The sequence below is a fragment of the Argiope bruennichi genome, chromosome 2, assembly GCF_947563725.1.
Source record: "Argiope bruennichi chromosome 2, qqArgBrue1.1, whole genome shotgun sequence".
NCBI classification, from domain to species: Eukaryota; Metazoa; Arthropoda; class Arachnida; order Araneae; family Araneidae; genus Argiope; species Argiope bruennichi.
This window is the reverse complement of record NC_079152.1, coordinates 26,307,359-26,328,306: the sequence shown is the minus strand read 5'-3', so window position 1 is coordinate 26,328,306 and position 20,948 is coordinate 26,307,359. Positions and strand designations below refer to the sequence as shown.

The 20,948-nt window shown below is 27.8% G+C and overlaps 1 protein-coding gene across 1 annotated transcript in view; it reads left to right on the top strand.

Moving 5' to 3' along the window:
* LOC129989399 (nephrin-like) overlaps positions 1-18,549 on the top strand; it is a 590,283-nt gene extending 571,734 nt beyond the window's left edge. Inside the window, exons 14-16 of the mRNA XM_056097917.1 lie at positions 3,344-3,459; positions 7,205-7,660; positions 18,403-18,549. Of these exons, the coding sequence (XP_055953892.1) occupies positions 3,344-3,459; positions 7,205-7,249 (161 nt within the window). The 3' untranslated portion in view covers positions 7,250-7,660; positions 18,403-18,549. The remainder of the gene's footprint in view (positions 1-3,343; positions 3,460-7,204; positions 7,661-18,402) is intronic.
* The last annotated feature ends 2,399 nt before the right edge of the window (positions 18,550-20,948 follow it).

Here is a 20,948-nt window from a genome sequence, read left to right as displayed (position 1 = left end):
CACTGATTTATCTTTACAATATAACAGATTTTCAATTGTGAAAAATTCTTCTATTATTATAACATATATATAAACTTTCAAACATAAAAAAACGAATATTTTAATAATGTCTGTTTCATATTGCAACTGAATATGTATATTGATTCCAGTCTCTCTTGTTCTCACTAGAAAATCGATTTTAAAATATTGTATAACAGGCACACGCATGTATATATATACACCTCACACACGCGCATATATAAATAATAGTCATAAAATTGGATTAATTTATTAGATTTATTTATATTTGAGCTTTATATTTAAATATATATATATATATATATTTTACCAAGACTTTTATCCAACATAAAAAAACACTTACTAAAGTTTTAAAAAATGTTCAAAGAGAAAATTAGTAAAGTATTCGTTTGTTTCCTATTTTAAGGTTTTTGATAAAACTAAAATGAGAATGATATAGTAAGGTATTTAAAATAGTGAAATACGCATCATATGTCGTTTTTATTTTTTAATCAATAGCATGCACGTTTCATAGCAAAGGAAGGAAATACACATTAAGAATTGAATTATTCTTTTCAAAAGAAAATATTTTGAAAAAATTTCATCGCACCTCTTTTTTTTTAAGAGAGAATTTTTTTTTATTATGCATTTCACCGTTTAACCATCAACTTCGGTAACAGATAAACAAGATAATTCATAATACTAATCATACACAACTATTAATAATCTTTGTTCATAAATCATTTTTTACTCATTAATTTGACGTAATATGAAAAGCCCCGACAGAAGCTGAATGTTATAAACTTTTTAAAAATATTTTTAAATTCATATATAGAAAAATTGAAATACCAAATCAGTCTTCAATATAATGATATATATAAATGAGATAAAGTTTTGGTAAATACTGAAAAAACAAAGATTATTATTAAAATTCTGACTCAGACATCTTCACTTATATTTTAAAAGCGCGCAATAATGATTTGTAATGTTGAATCAAATTTCATTAAATTTTAGAAATGCTTACACTTTCTCAATTTCGTTTCGCAATATTGTTTTGAAATATTGTTTTAAATTTCCTTGGACAGAAATATATTTTATTATAGACATTAATTTTTTTTGTTTGCAACCGGACCTCTTATATATATATATATATATATATATATATATATATATATATATATATATATAGATAGATAGATAGATAGATAGATAGATATATATATATACATACACACACACACACATGGAAACACATGGAATTGTTTTATAACTATAGATAGATCTCCACGAACCTGATTCGTTTTATGAAACCACCAATGAAAAAAACACTATAGATTCTAATTAGGCCATTTCATTTTTAAGTCAAACAGCTTATTTGATTCTCAGAATTCCTTTTCCTCAGAATCCCATCTATCCTCAAAATTAAAGGTATAAACTGATTTAAATCAATATGTTATAACAAATGATTGACAAGGATATTATATTTCTTTCTTTTTATAATTCTGTAATCAATTAGAGACATTCGACAGCCAGTTATTTACTTCACTTTGCAATCATTATGCGAATATATTGCTAAGTAATCAGATGCAACAGACAAACAGATCAATGTTATGCTTTTCACTTATTTCATGCGTGCATACATATTACAGGATTATTTTTAGGTGTCAAATGAAAATTTTTTGTTAGTTTTTCGAAAAATTCTCATTTTCTCTCTTCTTTCTTTTCAAATAAAATAGGAAAAAACGTATAATCATTCCTAAAGGAAGTTGTATAAATTATAGTTTTAAATCTGACATTGATTCTTCATTTCAAAATTGTGCCCCATCTAATTTTTGCATCATAGTAACCTCCTTAATAATCAATGAAATGCGATTAAAAATAAGAAATTATTAATTCCATTGTTAACAATAGTACATTACAATCAGAATTAAAAACATGTTGAGAATATGGATGTCAAGAAGAATAAACAGACACTAATATCATTCTTGAAAGGAACAGATAAAAAAATCCAGTTTACATAGTTGGTCATTATCACATTAAGGTTTTAACAGTAAAAATAAATCAGAAAATACATTTTACAAGGGCGTATTTTCAGGAAACGAACTGAAATTTCGGAATGACGCATATATGTACATTTTTACACGAAAATTAAAAAAAAAGTAAATAAACACTGACTTTCGTTATATAAAATCAATATATTTTTATATCAAAGAATTCCATCCAATCAAAATTCTTTGAGAATAGAAGAATCGTAAATGAGAGATAAATTCTAATTAATATGATTGTTCTACTGATTATTCAAAATTAATACAATCTGAAAAAATTCATTTACACGCTAGAAAGATATTACCTGATAAGATAAGATAGATAAGTTTGAGATAATGTGTATTTAAATGACATGCCGATACGTTCAAGATATTTTAGTAAAAAAGAAATTGCGTAACACGCGAAACACAATAACAATCAACATCTATACCATTTGGAACTGACTATTTAAAAACCGTTTAGAAGACTAACTATTTCTAGTAAATTTTATAAAATTCCTTTTTTTTCTAAACCAAATTTAAAATTTTAGAAAATTATTTTTAAATATAGTTTGAGTATTTTTAAATATAAATGTACGTTTATTTAAATATAAAAGTACGCTAATTTAAATATAAAACAAAAAAAATACTTTTAAATGTGGTAGTAAATTAATACATTTATTGAATATACCTTTTGCAATGTCTTTTTTTAAAATGTTTTATTCTATTTTTCTTTATTTTTATGCATATTTAAAGAAGTTGGATTGGAAATCCTTGTTTTATATCAGAATTTACAAACTCATAAAACACTATATCTACAAGACTAGCTCTTAGTTAAGTTTTAGAAATATTTTCTTCTGCTGCAATGTTAGGGTTTACTCATATGTAAAATAACGGTATAATTTTTTTATACTTAAACATTCATTGAAACTGCAGTAACAATTAACTAACAATAGTAAAATCACTTGGACAAATTAAGTATCTCATTTTTTTAAGCTATTACATGAATTGAAATAGCAATAAATGCTCCAAATGGAACAATTCATCTTGTAAGAGTTCATGTAAATGTCTTGGTCAAAATATTAGTATACATCTGAATACAGAAATTATTTTTACTCCAATAATGTCCATAGATGATATAAATAACAATATGACATTAGGTTCTTTTTCTGTATTATCGTTTTATATAATGTTTATTGCTTATTATTTGCATCATTGCTTTATTTGCATCATAATACATAGTAATGAAATGTTAGAACAAATGCAAGTATTGAAAAATTTTAACTAAACTCCTATTTGAAGTTTACTATACTTCTTTTCAGAATATGTGGATTTGACTCCGAATACCAGAACTGAGCGGATATATGAAAGTCTAGGAGACTGCAAGGAATACACATACGAAAATGTCATTCACAAATCGCATTTTCCTCCTACTCAGGTATCCATTTCTGATTTTTAATTAATTCACATGATTATGAATATTACATAATCATTGGTATTTGGCATGTATTATTTAACTCCATTTCATCTCTTAATACGTAATTAAGAATCTTGAAAAAGAAATTTTACAACATCATGCAGTTAGAAAGTTTAAGCCCGTCTCAACCTTCAACAATATAAGGGTAGATTTATGCAACTTTTTTACATGTTGCATTTTTTTGTGTGTTTGTTAGCGAATTAAATATAGGTTAAGAGGGTAGGTTTTTTTTTTGAAAAGGATTTTTAATTCTTTCTTTAATTTTTACTAAGGATTGATGCAGAATAATGGATAAATTGAATAAACCATTAAACTACTCTTCCACCAGTAAAGCATTTTTTTTTTGCCAATTAAAATTATTTTCCTTTGTTTCTACATGCAGTAAATATAAGTTTAAAATCTTTTGACCAATATCTATTTCACGAAAGGAAGCTCTGATTTCATTGGACACTTTCAGATGTTCAATATCTCTAAAAATATCTTCGTAAAACTGCCTTTCGTTTAAACCGACGAGTCTTTTTTCATGTCTCCTAGTCTTCTCGTAATCCTCCATTGACATCCTTGAATACCGTTTCTGTAGCATATTTTTATATGGCGCTATTTTTGCTTATAATGTGAGCCTGCATTTTTCGTCAAATCAATGTTTTGATTTAATTTTCTCAATGTTCTCCGGCATATTACTAATGTACCCTATTTAGTTTCCATATTTTCCATTTCAACTAGATTTTGTGTTTTCGCTTTGCTTAATTATTCCATTAATCTACTTTTCAAAATCAAATGGCTTCTGACTCTCCCACTTTATCTTAAGAACGTTCGAAATTTTAATAGCAATAGTCTTAAGTAATAATCAAACTCATACGCTGTACATCGATTGGTTCTAACTGAATATGATATATATGACTAGAGTCAATATATTCCCAATTCGGTTCCGCCTCTTCCGACCAGATGAGTGCCTAATCACCCTGTGAATTCCTTTTAACAGATTTAAATCATCCTTTGTATCATCATTTGATTACATGTTGATACAAGGGGTTGGATATGGTCAGCCATTCTCAGCAACAAAGTGTAGTACCCATTATCACTAGCATTATTGTATAAAGGGTAATTTAAAATCGTATGCCGAAATTCATATTATTCGCCTATTTCGGCTTCCATGTCTCCCAAAATGATTTTAAGTCATGTTGTACACAGGTTCAATATGCAACAAATAAGATTGCAATGTTAAAGGAAACGATTTTATGAAGACGAGTTCTTACAATATATGCTTGCTTTCAACAAATCAGTTTTCTTATTTATTAAAGTTTTATCTCTTCAAATTCAAATTCAAATTTAAGTCTTAAAGAACAAAATAGAGAGATATATAGTACACAATGAAAAAAATGTCTTAATGCTTCTATAATAATATGATGTATGATAATATCGAAATTTGAGGCTGAAATATATTTTGATGAAAAAGATTAAGAGACCAACATTTTAGAGAGCATTTCTCCTTCGAACCAGTTGCTCTTCAGAGGCAGCCAGTATAAAAGAAGAAGAAATTTGAAACAGATTACAGCCAGTAAGAAACTTTTAATAATGCAACACTTTATATTTTAATTACTTAGGAAGGAAAAGAATTTCTATAAACATTAAAAGTAGGATTACCATATTTTTCGATACAACTCCTTCAGTTCGAATATCTCAAACCAAATACAATTGCAAATCGCAAAATCTTTTTCTGTATCCTCTGACCACATTTATTACTAGCCAATATCTTTTAAAAAAGCTTTTTTGTTTGTATCAGTAAGTCCATTTTAACGAATTTTTTCGTAATTGTCTCTATTATAGTAAAAATATCGTGATTTTAATGTCATTTTAACTACAACTATAGTTTAGTATGCAGACTAATTTGAAATAATGTCCATGTAAATGAGACTGCCACACACTAATTCTGACATCGAAATTCAGGAACACTTCCACTAGAGAGGCTCTATTGCCCTTGTCATCTAATTACCGTATAAAATTAGGAAATCCGCATCTAATACTGATGCATCTAAACTCTGTAGAACAGAAAATCATATTCCTAAAACGATTCCTATTTTTAAAATTTAATGGGGCAGTGGAATTTTAACTAAGATTTTCCTTAAAAATAAGATAATTTGATTTCTACATGAATTCAAATACATTTGAAGTGAAAGATACATATGTTAATCAATATATATTTATGATGAAACTCATTTTAATTTAAATCATCCGAATTAAGCCTAATTGAAATTTTAATTAAACCAACTGATATTTACTAATTAAAAGTTCTTAAATTTGAAGAGCTCTGATTGCGAAATGGAAATCGGTATTTTCGAAACGTTTAATCTCTTGATTTAATCCTTAATGAAAGTTCACTTACTCATTACTCAAACCATGTTTTCGCAAGGAAGTCAAAGCATGTATTTAAATAAAATGAAGTCAAATATCTTAAATATGGAACAAAGATTTTCTGAATTAAATGTAATTTATTCTATTGTTACAATCCTACGGCTGATCTTATGATAGATCTTTCTAATAAAAACTCTAATCCGGGGAGAACTATACTAATTAATATTAGACAGAATTCTCTAGAATAATAAAGGCATTTTGTATGATATTCTTATAATACTATACAATCTCAAATTCCATATAAGATTGGTTTTACATTGAATTCACTGATAAATTTGCCATTGAAGTAATCTAATATATAAAAATGAATACGATCATACCGTTCATTCGATTGCGATAAAACTTTGCCAATTTATTGCTTGCACTTGCGCAAAGGTTATAGGCATAATACAGTTATTATATATAATATATAAAAATGAATTTTTGTTGGTTCATATCTTATACGCTGCCGTACCATTCATCCGATTGCGATGAAACTTTTCAAACTTATTACTTGGACTTCTGCGAGAGTTATAGCCATAGAACAATTATTATATCTAATATTGAATCTAGAAAATCCATATTTTTTACATGGCCATTTGTATGTTCTGAGTTGGCTCCTGAGTTGGACAGCTAATAAATTTGTTTCTGCTGTCTATGGTAAAACCAAATATATTGTTTATTCTAAAGCACTTAAAAAATAAGGTAAAAAAGTTAGAATAAATATAATTTATACTTCTCCTTTAAATATCATTAAATTTCAATGAATGTATTCTATCCGATAAGAAAATAAATATCATTCTTTCTATCATTCCCAATTAAACAAGATAGCTATTTCAAATTTCAAACGATATCTCCAAAATTATTTCTTCTGCTGTAGCAACGCAGCGTGTAGCAATTAATTGTAAAATTTAAAAATAACATTTGAATTTAAAATAATCACACTTAAATTATTTTGAATTTAAAATAATAAAAATACTTTTAATTATTCAGTGCTTTCGATAAAATACTTAATGAGTTAAATTACTTAATTGTAAGTTTACATAATAGAATAAAATTTAAGTGTAGATAATGCATGATTAAACTCAGTTTATTTTGTAAAACCAAAATTTCTCCTTGTTCTGAATAGAATGAAGTTCCTTATTCAAAATAGAATAAAATTTAAGTGTAAATAGTGCATGATTAAGCTCAGTTTCCTAGTTCCTTGTTCATAATAGAATAAAATTTAAGTGTAGATATTGCATGATTAAGCTCATTTTATTTTGTAAAACCAAAATTTCTCCTTGTTCTAACCTATACTTCTCATTTTTTTCAGACCGTACACAGTCACCATCCCATTCCGTCTATTGTGACCAGATGACAAGAAGACATATGCTGAAATGCATGATATATAATCTCATCTCGAATATATATGACTCAATGTATATGGACGTGTTTTATTTCTTTGTGTTACTCTACATTTTACAGTATCTAGATGAAACTACGAGGAAGGATTCCTCGGAATTTTGTTTCAAAGACATGTCCGTTCCGACATAACAATTGACATTCGAGGATAAACTGGATGTTGTGCTTGATGTTAAATTTCTCTTTGTGTTTTGTGACATTTAAAAACATTACTTCTTCCGGAAGAATATATTCGTTTCTAGAAGAAGAAAAAAAATGATAAAATGATGTTAACTGTGAAATCTTGTTGCAGTTTTATGAAAATAGACTCTTGTATTTCTCTTTTGTAACGAATGATGTCTGCACCTGATTTGTAAAGTTGTTATTGGTAAGTAGTCGACAAAAAAAAGTTTAAAAATTTTGTATTTTTTATAAATATTTGACTAATGTAATAAATACGAATGCAAAATTATTAATTAATTTTTATTCAAATTTTACTCGCCGTAGGAAAAAATGATTGTATTATATATTTTATAAATATACAGGGTGTTTATAAAGTCCCGGACCCATTTTGATGTTTAATAACTCATAAAATAATAAAGATAGATTTAAATTAATAACATAAATGGTTAAATAGACTCAAAAAGTTTCATGACCGTTGTCAATGAACTTCCACGTGTGCCCCCTTCGTCGCACGGAGAATATCAAGTCGATAGTCAATTTCACGCCAGGTAGCGACAAGCATGTCGGCATCCACAGAGCCATTTGCGCACTTTATGGCGATTAACAATGCCAGAAACATGAAAGGATGCTTCGTCGGAAAACATTATGCCCTTCAGAAAATCAGCAGCATCTTCTATCCTCCTTAGCATATCTGTTGCAAAGGCCATCCTCCTAGGTCTATCGTTCGGTTCCAAAACTTGAACAATTTGAACTTTGTATGCATGCAGTCTTAATTTTTTCTTAATAACCTTGTACACCGTCGAAATTGGCATATCTAATTCTGTTGCCGCTGATCTCACAGATATTCTAGGATTGTGTAAAAATGCCTCTCTGACACGCTCAACATCAAAATCACTTGTGCAAGGACGTCTGGAACGTTTCTTATCTTCGATACTTCCAATTTCTAGAAAATTCTTTTTCCACCGCAAGGTGCTGTTTTTGGATGGAGGATCTTTTTTGGCAAATTCTTCTGAAATTTCTCTGTGCTTGCACTATCGATTTCATTTCTATGAACCACCATAAAATCTGTGCTTTCTCTTGTGGTGTATGCATTCTCCTTAATATCCGCTAGAATAAAACATTACATACAAAAGTACTACATAGAACAAACACATCAAAAGTAAACATAACATTGCAATAGTTGACAAAAACAAAAGAGAGAAAAATGCAATTAATAAGCAGACAATATTTAGAAAAGTACAGATATTTAGACTAGAAAATGAAATTATCTGAAATTAACCACACGCGCAGACGATATTTACAAAAGTAAAAATATTCAAACCTGAAAAGGAAAATATATGAGTTATTCCATCAATAAATGTCATAAGTGTGTTTATATCTTTATTATTTTATGAGTTATTAAACATCAAAATGGGTCCGGGACTTTATAAACACCCTGTATAATACGGCAATTTTGTGAAAGTTGATTTTTAAATATATCATTCAAATTGCTACATTTAATTTGACTATTTATTTATCGATGGTACTTTTAATTACCGTTTAAATAAAGCTGATATCTTCGTAATAGGATTATTTTTAACTGTGTTTAAAATAACATGGAGAGCTTCTTCCTAATAAAAAATAATAGATATCAACTAAAAATAATATTCAAAATCTTTAATTATTAATTAAATTATTTTGATTCATTATAAAAATCTTTTTTACTTGCCTGGGTTTATTCTGTACCAAAATTTAAATACTGGTTCAAAAATAAATTTGAGAATTTTATTGTAAAATTATTTGGTAAATAAAAGGTTAAAAGTCAACTGATATATTGAATTTTTCACCGTATCCGTCCTACATGTCAACATGAAACAGCGAAAACAACTATTATAAAATTTTACATTAGTTAAATTTACTTTAGTATTATTACATTAGTCAAATATTTATAAAATGTATATAAAAAATGTTTAAGGGTTTATTTTTTTAAAAATAAGATTGTATTTGGATAAAAGTTATGTAATTGTATTTGGATAAAAGTTAAGTCCTATTATTTTAAACATTTTTATTTAAAAAAGAATGGAAATAATGTAAATGCAAAATGAAACTCAATCTGAAACGATCATGGATCTAACTGATTACCAATATTTCCATTGAAGTATTTATATATTTAATATAAAACGATAGAAACCATATGGATGCAAACATTAATTGTAATGCATGTATAAAAAGCATGATGTCGTTTTGATATTCGCTTCGTTGTATTGGTTACGGTCCCAGCATATATTCTTAGAATTCTCCAAGAATATAAATTTCTAGCACATCTTATGGTAAACTTCGTAATTCTAGTGTAATTGTCGTTTGCAATTTTTTTTTAATTTGAAGATACATTCTCTCTTCTACAAAACCTAATTCTACTTTTTTTTCCAACTTTAGTTTCCAACAACGCAGATTTATATTAGCACCTAGAATTCCAAACATGGAGTAAACGCTGATTGAAAGGATTTTCAAGAATAACCAAAATCATGCTATCTTAGAGTCTGTTTTGTAAAAAATTATATTAAAAAATTCTCCAACATATCGCTGACATATGTGCGCCAGATGGAAGGTTACAATAATGTTTTACTTGTGACAAGCATTACTATTTACAGAAGAATTTTAATAAGTTTCAATAAGTAATCAATCTCATATAAGTTTACATAAATAAGCCCTCTGCGGGAGTTTTATGTACACATATGCCATATGTTTTACATGTGGCTTTAAAAAAACTGTTGTTACACCACCATTCCTAATAGAGATTTGATGACAATCTCATATAACTTATTTACATATTTTCAATTTCTAGAAATAATCATTTTTAAATAACTTCAGGCCAATTTATTTATATACTATAATTCCTAATTGAAAAATGCAGATTAATAAAGTCTTTCATTCAGTTTCATTGAACCTAAAACATAATTCCTAAATCTAAGATAGTCTTAACCAAAGTCGAACGATTTATCTCTTATTTCTTTTATTGATTCAATAGTATTACGAGTTGAATATATATACCTCGGCAGTTGTTTCATACAAAATGAACATAAAGCAAATAGTAATTTATTTTTCAGAAATTGCGATGATTTCACGTAACTTGCACGAATAATGCTAGTATATATACTCTTTTCTTCTATCGCGAAATTTCATTCTTTTTGATGGGACTGATTTGCAAGAATTATGGAAAAAGTACTATTCGGACTGATGTAATGTGACAAATAGTAATACATTTCAATTATTCAATTATTAAAATGTAAAATTAAAACCTCATATATTAGAAAAGGGTACGGAATATGGGAGTTTTTCACGCCTTACACGAAACATATAATAATCCCCTCTAAATGAATATTGACATTTCGTTATTATTATGACCATAATCATTAGAACATATTAAAATTTTCTTTCCATTGGAATCAGAAATTTAAGCGTATTACAATTATTACAATTCATACAATTGCGTATTACAATTATTACAATTCATACAATTGCGTATTACAATTATTACAATTCATACAATTGCGTATTACAGTTATATATGGAATCAGAAATGTAAGCGTATTACAATTCATACAATTGCGTATTAAAATTATAGTAGTCATTTTCTATTATATTGACGACCGAAATTGTGGAAATTCGAGGGGAGAAATCATACCATTATAGCATTCGAATAGTAATGATTTTAAACAAACAAATTTGAATAATTGATTTTAAACAAAATGTCTTACCAAAAAAAACGGTTACAAATATTTCAAATATTTCAGTTTCCAAAAACTTCATCCCGGAAGTTTCTAGAAAAAATAAAATACTCAACTACATGAACCATTCATGCTCATAATATTTCGAGTTTTGCATAATCCAAAAGTATATGTTCCTTCTCCTTTTATATTGAATTCATTCAAGCAAGGGAAGGTATAGCAGTAACTGAGAGCAAATTTTCAACAAAATTCTTCAGTTGCTACTCAAGCTTCAACAGAGTGCAGACTGGCGTTTAGCCCACTCAAGAAACTTTACCAAGTATATTTCTTTTCACTTTTTCCCAGGATTCTGTATTCTTTTTTTTTTTTCGCTTCCCAAATCTTGAGCCATTCCGATTCAGAAAATAAACATATAAGATAAAGTATGGTCTATTCCAAGAAAGCTGCAGGGATTCAATAAATAAAACTGTTTTCGGTCTCGTGTTTTGTCGTAGCTAGTGCAAAAGAAAGAAAAGGATAAACCATGGATTCACACTTTCAAAAGCCATTTACAGTAGCAACACTCGGAGAAGTGACTGCAAAATTCATTTTTGCTATCGGTTTCGCATCCACTGCAAGATGCTATCCTCGGTTCCGGTACCTCCTTGCTTAAGTGTAGTGCAAACACAGAGGATCCCTACTCAAACGTCAACTTGATTGGATATATATATATATATATATATATATATTTTATCAAATCAGACTCCCGGCTTTATATGTATGTATGTATTTATATCTATATCGGGATTTATATATACATATATATATATATATATATATATATATATATATATATATATATATATATATATATATATATATATATATATATATATATATATATATATCCTTGGAGAAGTAGAAACGAGGAGTTTTCATATTACTTATTTCCTCGCAATGCTGAGTTTAAGTAAATAGTTAGCGAGTAAGAAATCTGACACCTTCTCCTTCAGCATCGACGTTGCGTTTTCAGGCGCAAAACTATTCAAGTATTTTTCAGGATTGGAGTTTGTTTTGCTTTTGAGGGAGAATTCAGTTACCTTGGTCTCATTTGATTTAATATTTTTTTTATTTTGAGAGACGTAGAAAATAGAAATTTAAAAGATATTCCTTTGCGTTCAAGTTTATTTCTTGTATTTGAAAACATATAGGTTGAAAACTTTATTCATTTAGCAAGTTCATCAAAAAAGAACAAAAATATTTACTAATGCAACCTCATTCACATAAACATGACTTAAAATGAGTACCATTACAATTAAAGGGATAGTCAATAAGTTATTTTATTGTCAAAGAGCAAATAATCACATATAACAATTTAATGATACATCATCCATACAATCCTCAGTTCAATTAATTTAAATCAATTTGAGAATTTTTTTTTATTTATTATATGTGATGGCATACATCATCTTCCCAAGAAATCATTATATTTTCACATGATTTAAAGTAAAATTTAGTTTGGAGTTAATTTAATTAGAATTAATTATAATTTGATACATGAATGCGTGTATTGTCTAAAAAAGTCTTTCATGAGACTCGTCTTAAATTTCACAGCAAATTCCACTAACATTACTCAATTTAGACTTATTTTAATTACCTTGTTCTAAAAGTTTCTGCACCAGGAGGATTAATTTAATCTGAATATAGAATTAAAAATTCGATATATATTTCAATCTAAAAATGACAGAACCAAACACAACGGCTCTTAAACATTTTATTCATATTTTCCCATTTTAAATGAAGTTATTTATCAAAATCCTTATTTAGAATGAATAAAGAATTACTACGTAATGACATCAACCTTATATATCTGAACTCCTCTTTTGTTGGATTAAATAGTACAAATCTAGCAGATGTACAAAAATATGTAAAACTGCAAACAATGCTTATAATGAATTATTTAATTTTAATACACTTATTTCTTTAATTTAACAATGCATAATTTTTCTGTTCCATCAAATAATTTGTTGTCATGATACCTGTCGTCAAAAATTTTCTAATTATCAAATACTCGAAAAATTTAAATATGCGTTTGTTTAAATTGTGTTTGCAACTGTGTTTCAATTCCATTTCATCTGCTTCGTTAGAATGAAATCGAGTTAGAAAAGGAATTACTAAATTTTAATTATTACAGAAATATTGTTATTACAATGCTTGAATTAAAATGTCAATGCTGTGATTATACTTATAAATTTTTTATTTGTTGTAGATGATATAAAAATCTACAATTCGGTTGTTATTGATTTCTGGTTTAGGTATAAAGGCCGAAGAGCTAAAAGCTGCATGGTATTTTTTGTCAGCAAGTGGGTTTTTGTAAAATCCTGTCCTGGCATAGGGGTATCACGTCTTCCCCATGACCTGGGCATCCTGGGTTCGAGTCCCGGTTCGAGCATGGTCGTTCTATCAGTGATATGTGTGAATGTTTCCTCCTGTAAAAAGGAGTTGTGCAAACGAATGAGTGATGCGTGAGTAGCTAAGTCGTACTCTTGGACCTAGTTGGCGCTACTAACAAAACAAGAGACTCTCCCCCACCGGCTTAAAATCGCTGTCTACGAACAGAGGGTTGTCCGTGGCAAGTGCCATAAGAAACAACAATAACAATTTTTGTAAAATAACAGCATGTTTTGTGCATCGCACTTCAGATAATTTATTCAACATGAATATGGATCTTGTAAGTGGTTAAACATTCCATTCTCGGACATGAGTTATTGAAGCTTCAAGTCAATATTAATATATGTATGAATATCTTTTTGTCCTTCATTTCAAAAGACATGGAAAGTGGCGTAGAAAATGTCAACTTCTTTCAACTCTTGAAATCCTAAATACTTCATTTCAACTTCTTCAGAGTAGTAATGTCACACTGGTCATCTATGGTGTGTTACCAGCAGTTGGAGGAAATAAAGGTTAGATGTAGATGAGGTGGCAAAAGATAAATGTTCGTTCTCCTCTGATCTCCATGGTCGTGATACATGTGTTTTATCAAACCATTTTGTGCACCTATGCAACACATTTTTATGTTGTTTAACGCATCAACTAAAACAGTATCAAAGGCAGAACATTCCTATATATAGTTAGAAATGGTGAAAGATCTTTCGGTTTTTGCAATAAGAAATTTATTAATTGAGAAAGATAAAAATTATTAAATTTAAGCAGCAACTTAACTTATCCAAAATTATTCAACCTCTACTATTTATTTTATATTTTAAAAATTTAAATCTTGAATGTTACATTAAATATAGTATATTATAATTTTTACAAACAATTTTATTTGATAAGAATTATTCGGACATTTTATATTTTGGAAAGTAGTTTCATGCATATTTTCAATTTATTCACAATACTTTCCGATTTTATTGTTTGATTTTATGTTTAGTGTATGCATAAATATGTTTATTCTTTTCTACTATTAAAGATATTTACTAAGAACAAAGTAAAAATTAATTCCCTTTCTCATTAATCTGATGTTTTAAAAATTGAAGGGATAGAATTAGATTGAAATATGCAAATATTGAATCACATCTAAGTAAGTTGATTGGAATAAACAGTTTGTGTCAAATTTTGAAAGTATTAGCAAAGATCATATTCATAAATAAATGCTTCACTGAATTCATAATTTCCAAACATAATTAAATCCTTTATGATTTATGCTCTTATTAAATGCATGGTTTTTTTCATTACTGGTTTGATACTGTTATAAGAGAGATTGGAAATAATTTCTTGTATTAATAAGAAACAACAATTGAGAGCGGAGAAATAGAACGGATTTAAATATTTCTTACTTCTACTTATAACAAAAGAAATACCCTGAAACGCAAATTGAGTTACTGGAATAAATGGAATTTTCTTTTTTTTTGATGAAAGATATTACTTTTATAACAATATTTTCATTTATATTATTATAATACCTCTTGAAATCTCGGAGTGTTAATGGATTTACAAAAATTTTTGTAAGGAAAATATTCTCAGATTAATTCAATTTTATTTTGAAATAAATTTCATGGTCTATATTTGTATTTCTTCCCAATAAAGAAGGAAACATGCAAAGTATCACAGAATATTTCTCTTCAGAAGAAAAATATACGGTTGATAATCAAGCATGAGAGTTTTCTACGTTAATATTAACAAATATGTTTAATATTAGTATTTTATATGTATTGACTATTAGCAAATTAGTGTTAAAAGGTAAAGGTATATCCCCCTAAAATATCACCTTGAGAGTAATAAATAATAATAATTATAAGTAAAAGTTTATAAACAGAAAGTATGCAAACTTGTAATCAAAATGTGAGATATATGAGAAAAAAGTTAAGAAAAAGACAATAAAGTATAAAAAACTCTACAAAGATCCAACGAATGTAATTTTTTTCTATTATCTCCAAAATAGAATAAATTAATAACTCCTTAAATTTAAATTTTCAAACGCAAACACATATTAATTAAAAAGTGAAAGAACAATCCATGTAGAATCTTAGCTTCTTCTATCACCCTATATAATTCTATATAGGATGACATTCTATCTTCTTCTGATAAAATCTATAGTAACCATGTCCTATCTTCTCAGATATCTAAGCTATGACAAATTATGTAAATATGCTACCAATTAATAAAAATCCTAATTTAAAATGTTTCTGGCTAATCTACATTAAATTAAATACATATTTTGAAAGAGTAGCAAGAATTTTATAAGCAGGAAGCATTTTTCTGCTTCATCAGGATACCTGGATTTAAAGAAATATTCTATCATTGAAACCTTGGCGATATTGCAGAATCGAAATGTCGCCAATAATTTCAATATCGAATATCGCAAATACCATTCAAAATACTTTCAAGTACCATTACCAAAACCTTCTCAATTCCATATACTTTTCAATAAGCTTACAATAAACCATATCAATGATATAGTTCAGGAGAAATGCAGTCTTTTTTTGGCAATATATCATTGAAATGGTGTTTGCTAAAACAGGACACTAACGAAAGACTTGTAGCTCCTGATTTTAATTTTCCATCCATTTTGTGTCTTTTCAGTTAGTTCAAAAAGTGAAATTTTATAGCCAAGTAAGAAAAGTAGCATTTTCATTAAGAAATAAAAGCATAATAACCAACCACAAGCCGACAACCATCTTCATATCCAAGAGAATTCAGATTGTTGGATTTTATTACTTTCCATTTATCTACAGTCAATTTTTTTTCAGATTTTTCGAAAGAATATCTATTTCTAATATCGCATTACAAACGTAAAAGCTAAATTTCTCCTGAACTGATCAATGATATAATTTATTGTAGGCTCATTTGAAAGCTGGTGTCATTTTTGGTAAATTTGACAAATTGTGTCTAGACAGTATTCGTAGTTTTCAATTTTAAAAATTTTGGTGATTCAATTCCATGTTTCACCGAAGTTAGTGATACTTTTAGCTGAGCTTTAAATCCAGGTATCCTCATAAAAATGCCATCCTCTTATAGAATTATTTCTGCTATTTTAAAATAAGTTTTTATTTTATGTATAGATCAGTCCAAAACTTTCTAAATCATAGTTTTTCCAATATTGCTAGTATATTCACTTGATCCATTATAGCTTGCAATTGATAAGAGACATGATAGGGTTGCTATAATGTTTTATAATCTCGTTGGGCTTTTTTATTAATCGTTATCTTTTGTTTGACAGAAACTCGCACTGTATAGTTAGTTTAAAAAGAAGGAAATAATTCATAATTTATTATTTAGGAGTGTGTTCTATAATGAAGATTGCAATTATAGACTAGATGTGCTTAAAAAAATAATAATTATAACTTTGTTTGTTCAAAATACTGTTTTTTCCTTTCAGCGTATCTAGATGAATTTAACATGAAAAATTAGAGAATTTACATTCAGTGGTGGCAACTTGCGGAAAAATATAGATATAACGACTATCATAATATGTTTGATATTACTGTTTTTGAAAAGAAGAAAAATGCTTGGTTATTAAGAACTAAGAAATATTGTTTAAAATAAGTATTCGAAGCAGATTAACTATTTAATTTACAATATTTAATATTATTATAATATTTAATAATGAGGTATATTTAACTCAACGAAATGATATAGCACGCGTCTTTTCCGGCAATATTGATTTTTACTGTAATTGACTGAATTTCTATAAGTATTTACACACTAAATACATTGCTAATTCGTTTTATGTGATTAAATTAATATTTTTAATCAACTTTTAACATTAAATTTAAATCATTTTACAATAAATTTTAATCAGTCTAAGATGACTTAGCAGAAGGGAAAATATCTTCATGCTACTTCCGTAATTTTTTCAAAAAACTTTCAAGGCCCGTGATGGCTTGGTGGTGAGGTCTCGGCTTCGGAACTAGCGGGTTTCAGGTTCGAGACCTGATTCCACCGAAGAACCTCCGTGTAAGCGGGTCTGGTGCACTTTAAATCCGTCTGGTCTAAACGTCCTCCAGCTGATGTGACGTAGTGTGGAGAGCAGGATGTCAGCTCAGATGTCGTCTTCGTCATCTGATATCGGTTCAAAATTACGAGGTCCGTCCCAAAATAGCCCTAGTGTTGCTTTAAAACGCGACGTTAATATAATTACACTAAACCAAAAAGGCCTGAAAACCAACATATTCAATACAGAAACGAATTGTTAATTTAAAAATTGTAATTTAACTCGAAGAAAAACTTATCTATAGAAGTGCTCTACAGTAGTTAAAATTTGACTTGAGCTATTAACCGCAAGTTATCGCGAGCGATCTCTAAAATCTTTCGACAAATGCATTCTGTACATCATCTTGCTCCTTAGATATTAATACATGTATCTTCTAATTTTGGGTTAATTTATAAAAATGGTTTACAAGAACAATCTTAAAGATATCAGCCTCAAAAAGGTCATTATTGTCACATTTTCAAACTCAAGAAAAGACATACTTGTATCTGTAACTCTCACTTTTTTTCAATTAGAAAGCTCTATTGTGTTACTATTGAAAGCTCTTATTTTTGAATCATCATCCATTCAATTCCTTATCATTTGTCATCATAATAAGAAAATTATAGTCTTGAGTATAAAGACTTTAAGTTATTTTAGTACGAAGTAGCTTACTCTCACTATGCTAAGATAATCATTCTTCTAATTAAATGGATGATTTTATGCACACTTATCTCTACACTAAAAGTCCCATTCACTTTTATAAAACATGAATGTTTTATTTTTCAGGTGCTAAGACTGCGTCTTTGAAGGTTCTGTCATCAAATTACGAGCGTCAGAACCTCACTTTGGAAAACATTTTGCATTCAAAGTGAAAGAACCAGAATATAGAACAGCTTGAATTCATTTTGTGCATGAGCATACTAACCGTGTAAAAAAAAAAAAAATTGGATTAAAAAACATTTGTGCGTTTAAAATTTCAACTGGATGTGTTTCTTTTATTTATCTTAGGTTGTGTCTTCTGGAAATACTGAGTATGTGAAGTAAATATTTTGTCATTAAAATAACTTTTGTGTCATTATTTAGATTTTAACACCTACATGTACAAAAAATTCATTTTGGGAAAAAAGTGCTTAAACATAATTTAATATTTTCAAAAATATAAATTATATTTTATTCGTCAAAAATTAGTTTAAAGCAATTTGCTTCTGAACAATAATTAGTTCAAATTATATAAAGTTTCTGAGGATATGAGAATTACTCTTATTTCGAATAAAAACTTCGATTTTATGTTAAAATTGATGAAAAATGAAATATAAATATATTTAGTTATTATTATATATTCCATTTAAATTTTTAAGATAATTTTCTTACTGAATTTTGATTTTTTGACATTAATTTAAAATGTATTAAAAAGTACTTTTTTTAATGTTATGTTATATGGCTTTTTAAGTTTATTCATAAAATTTCCCATTTTTCTCAATAAATTACTTTCTGAGCATTTAATCAGAAAAAGCAATAATAAATAGATTTAGCTTCACTATTTTCATGAAAATAAATAAAATTTTTATATTTGAAAAAAATATATACAAAGAATTCCTCTAAAAATGTTTACCATGTGTGTGGGTTGGGAATCAAATGATTTATTTTCACCTTTTAACTTGTATAAATCATGTCTACTTATAAGAAGATCAAAATGAATTAGGCAATAAAATCTATTTTAATATTCTTAAATATGAAAGTAGGAACACAGAAATATTGGAAATATGAGAACGATATCAATAACAGATAACATAAGTGCTATTAATTTATAGCAAATGGTATTTTGCTTGTATGTGAAGCAGTTGGAAATTACTTGTTTTTATTATTTATCTTACTTCTTTGAACAAAATAGGAAAATTCAGTTCTTTCAAGACCCAACGACGTTATAAATACGACAAATTGTAGTCTTAATGTTTCCTTTTATGCTATTAATGGGCATGGAATTTCATATCCTTCGATACCGACATCATTGAAGAATTTTGCACAAGAAATGTAAAGTCAATGTTTGTAGATAAATAATCATAGGTATTCGTATTAGCACAGAACATTGTAAAATATTTCTATGATATTACTCGATATTTTGAATTTCAGAGAATAGCTTGAAGATACTGTGAAAACTTCGTTGGGCATTTAGATTAATAGGAGATACATACAACTTGGGTACCGGCCTCTATAGATTTGAATCATTCCATGTTGGTGATACGCTTTGAATCAATTTTCTATAAAGCGATATACAAATCTTCGAATATTTGAATTAGTGCCTATTTCATTGATAGTTCGGAAGTAATAATGCTTCGTTTAAAGAATTATTTTTAACTGCTCGCAAGCATTGGTTATTTGTTTGATTCCTTTACCTGGTACTTATTTTACAAACTTCCATACCTACAACAGCACAACCCAGTTTCTTAAAACCAGTCATACGAATTGTTTGCGAATGCCTTATTTATTCTCAATCAAATGTTCATGGAAACTCTTTAAGTTGTTCTTTACCTAACAGCTGTATCTATTTTCAAAAGATAGAAAGCTACATTCAAATTGCGAGAAGAACTGTCATTGAATTGGGTATTCTATACTTTTAAATTATTGAAAAACATTATTAAACAATATTGGTCATGGCATCGAAGAAATCATTCATATGAGCTTTATCAAACGTAATTATATGGGCTAGCAATTTTCAAAAGATCGAACGCTACATTCAAATTGCGAGAAGAACTGTCATTGAATTGGGTATTCTATACTTTTAAATTATTGAAAAACGTTAATACAAAATATTGGTGATGACATCGGAGAAATCATTCATATGAGCTTTATTAAACATAATTATACGGTTATCATATTAAATTCCAATCTTACAGAGTCTTCTTTGAATACCTATAATTGTTTACAAGGGAGTATTGCTGTAATCTGCATTTCAACTCTAGGAGAATTATGATTGCAAGTAGTTTTTATTTCATTCATTTCAAGTATTCTCCCCCCCCCCCCAATTACAAGAATACTTACTGCGTATCGTGGATTGCTATATGCTGCCTTTTATTTGATTCAGATTTACGATTGCAAGTAGTTTCAGGTGAATCTCCTCTAAGGGAACTACAAATAAACTTATTGTGTACTGTATTTTCATGATTTCTATATCTGGATACATTTTATAATTTAGAAAGATTTGTTGGCAAATTTTTCAAAATGTCCAATCAATGATCTTATTCTTCTCTTTATTAATGTACCTGCTATCCAAAATGAAAAAAAAATGTTAAAATTATATTGAAACAAATGATTATAAGCGTTATATTTTTTCT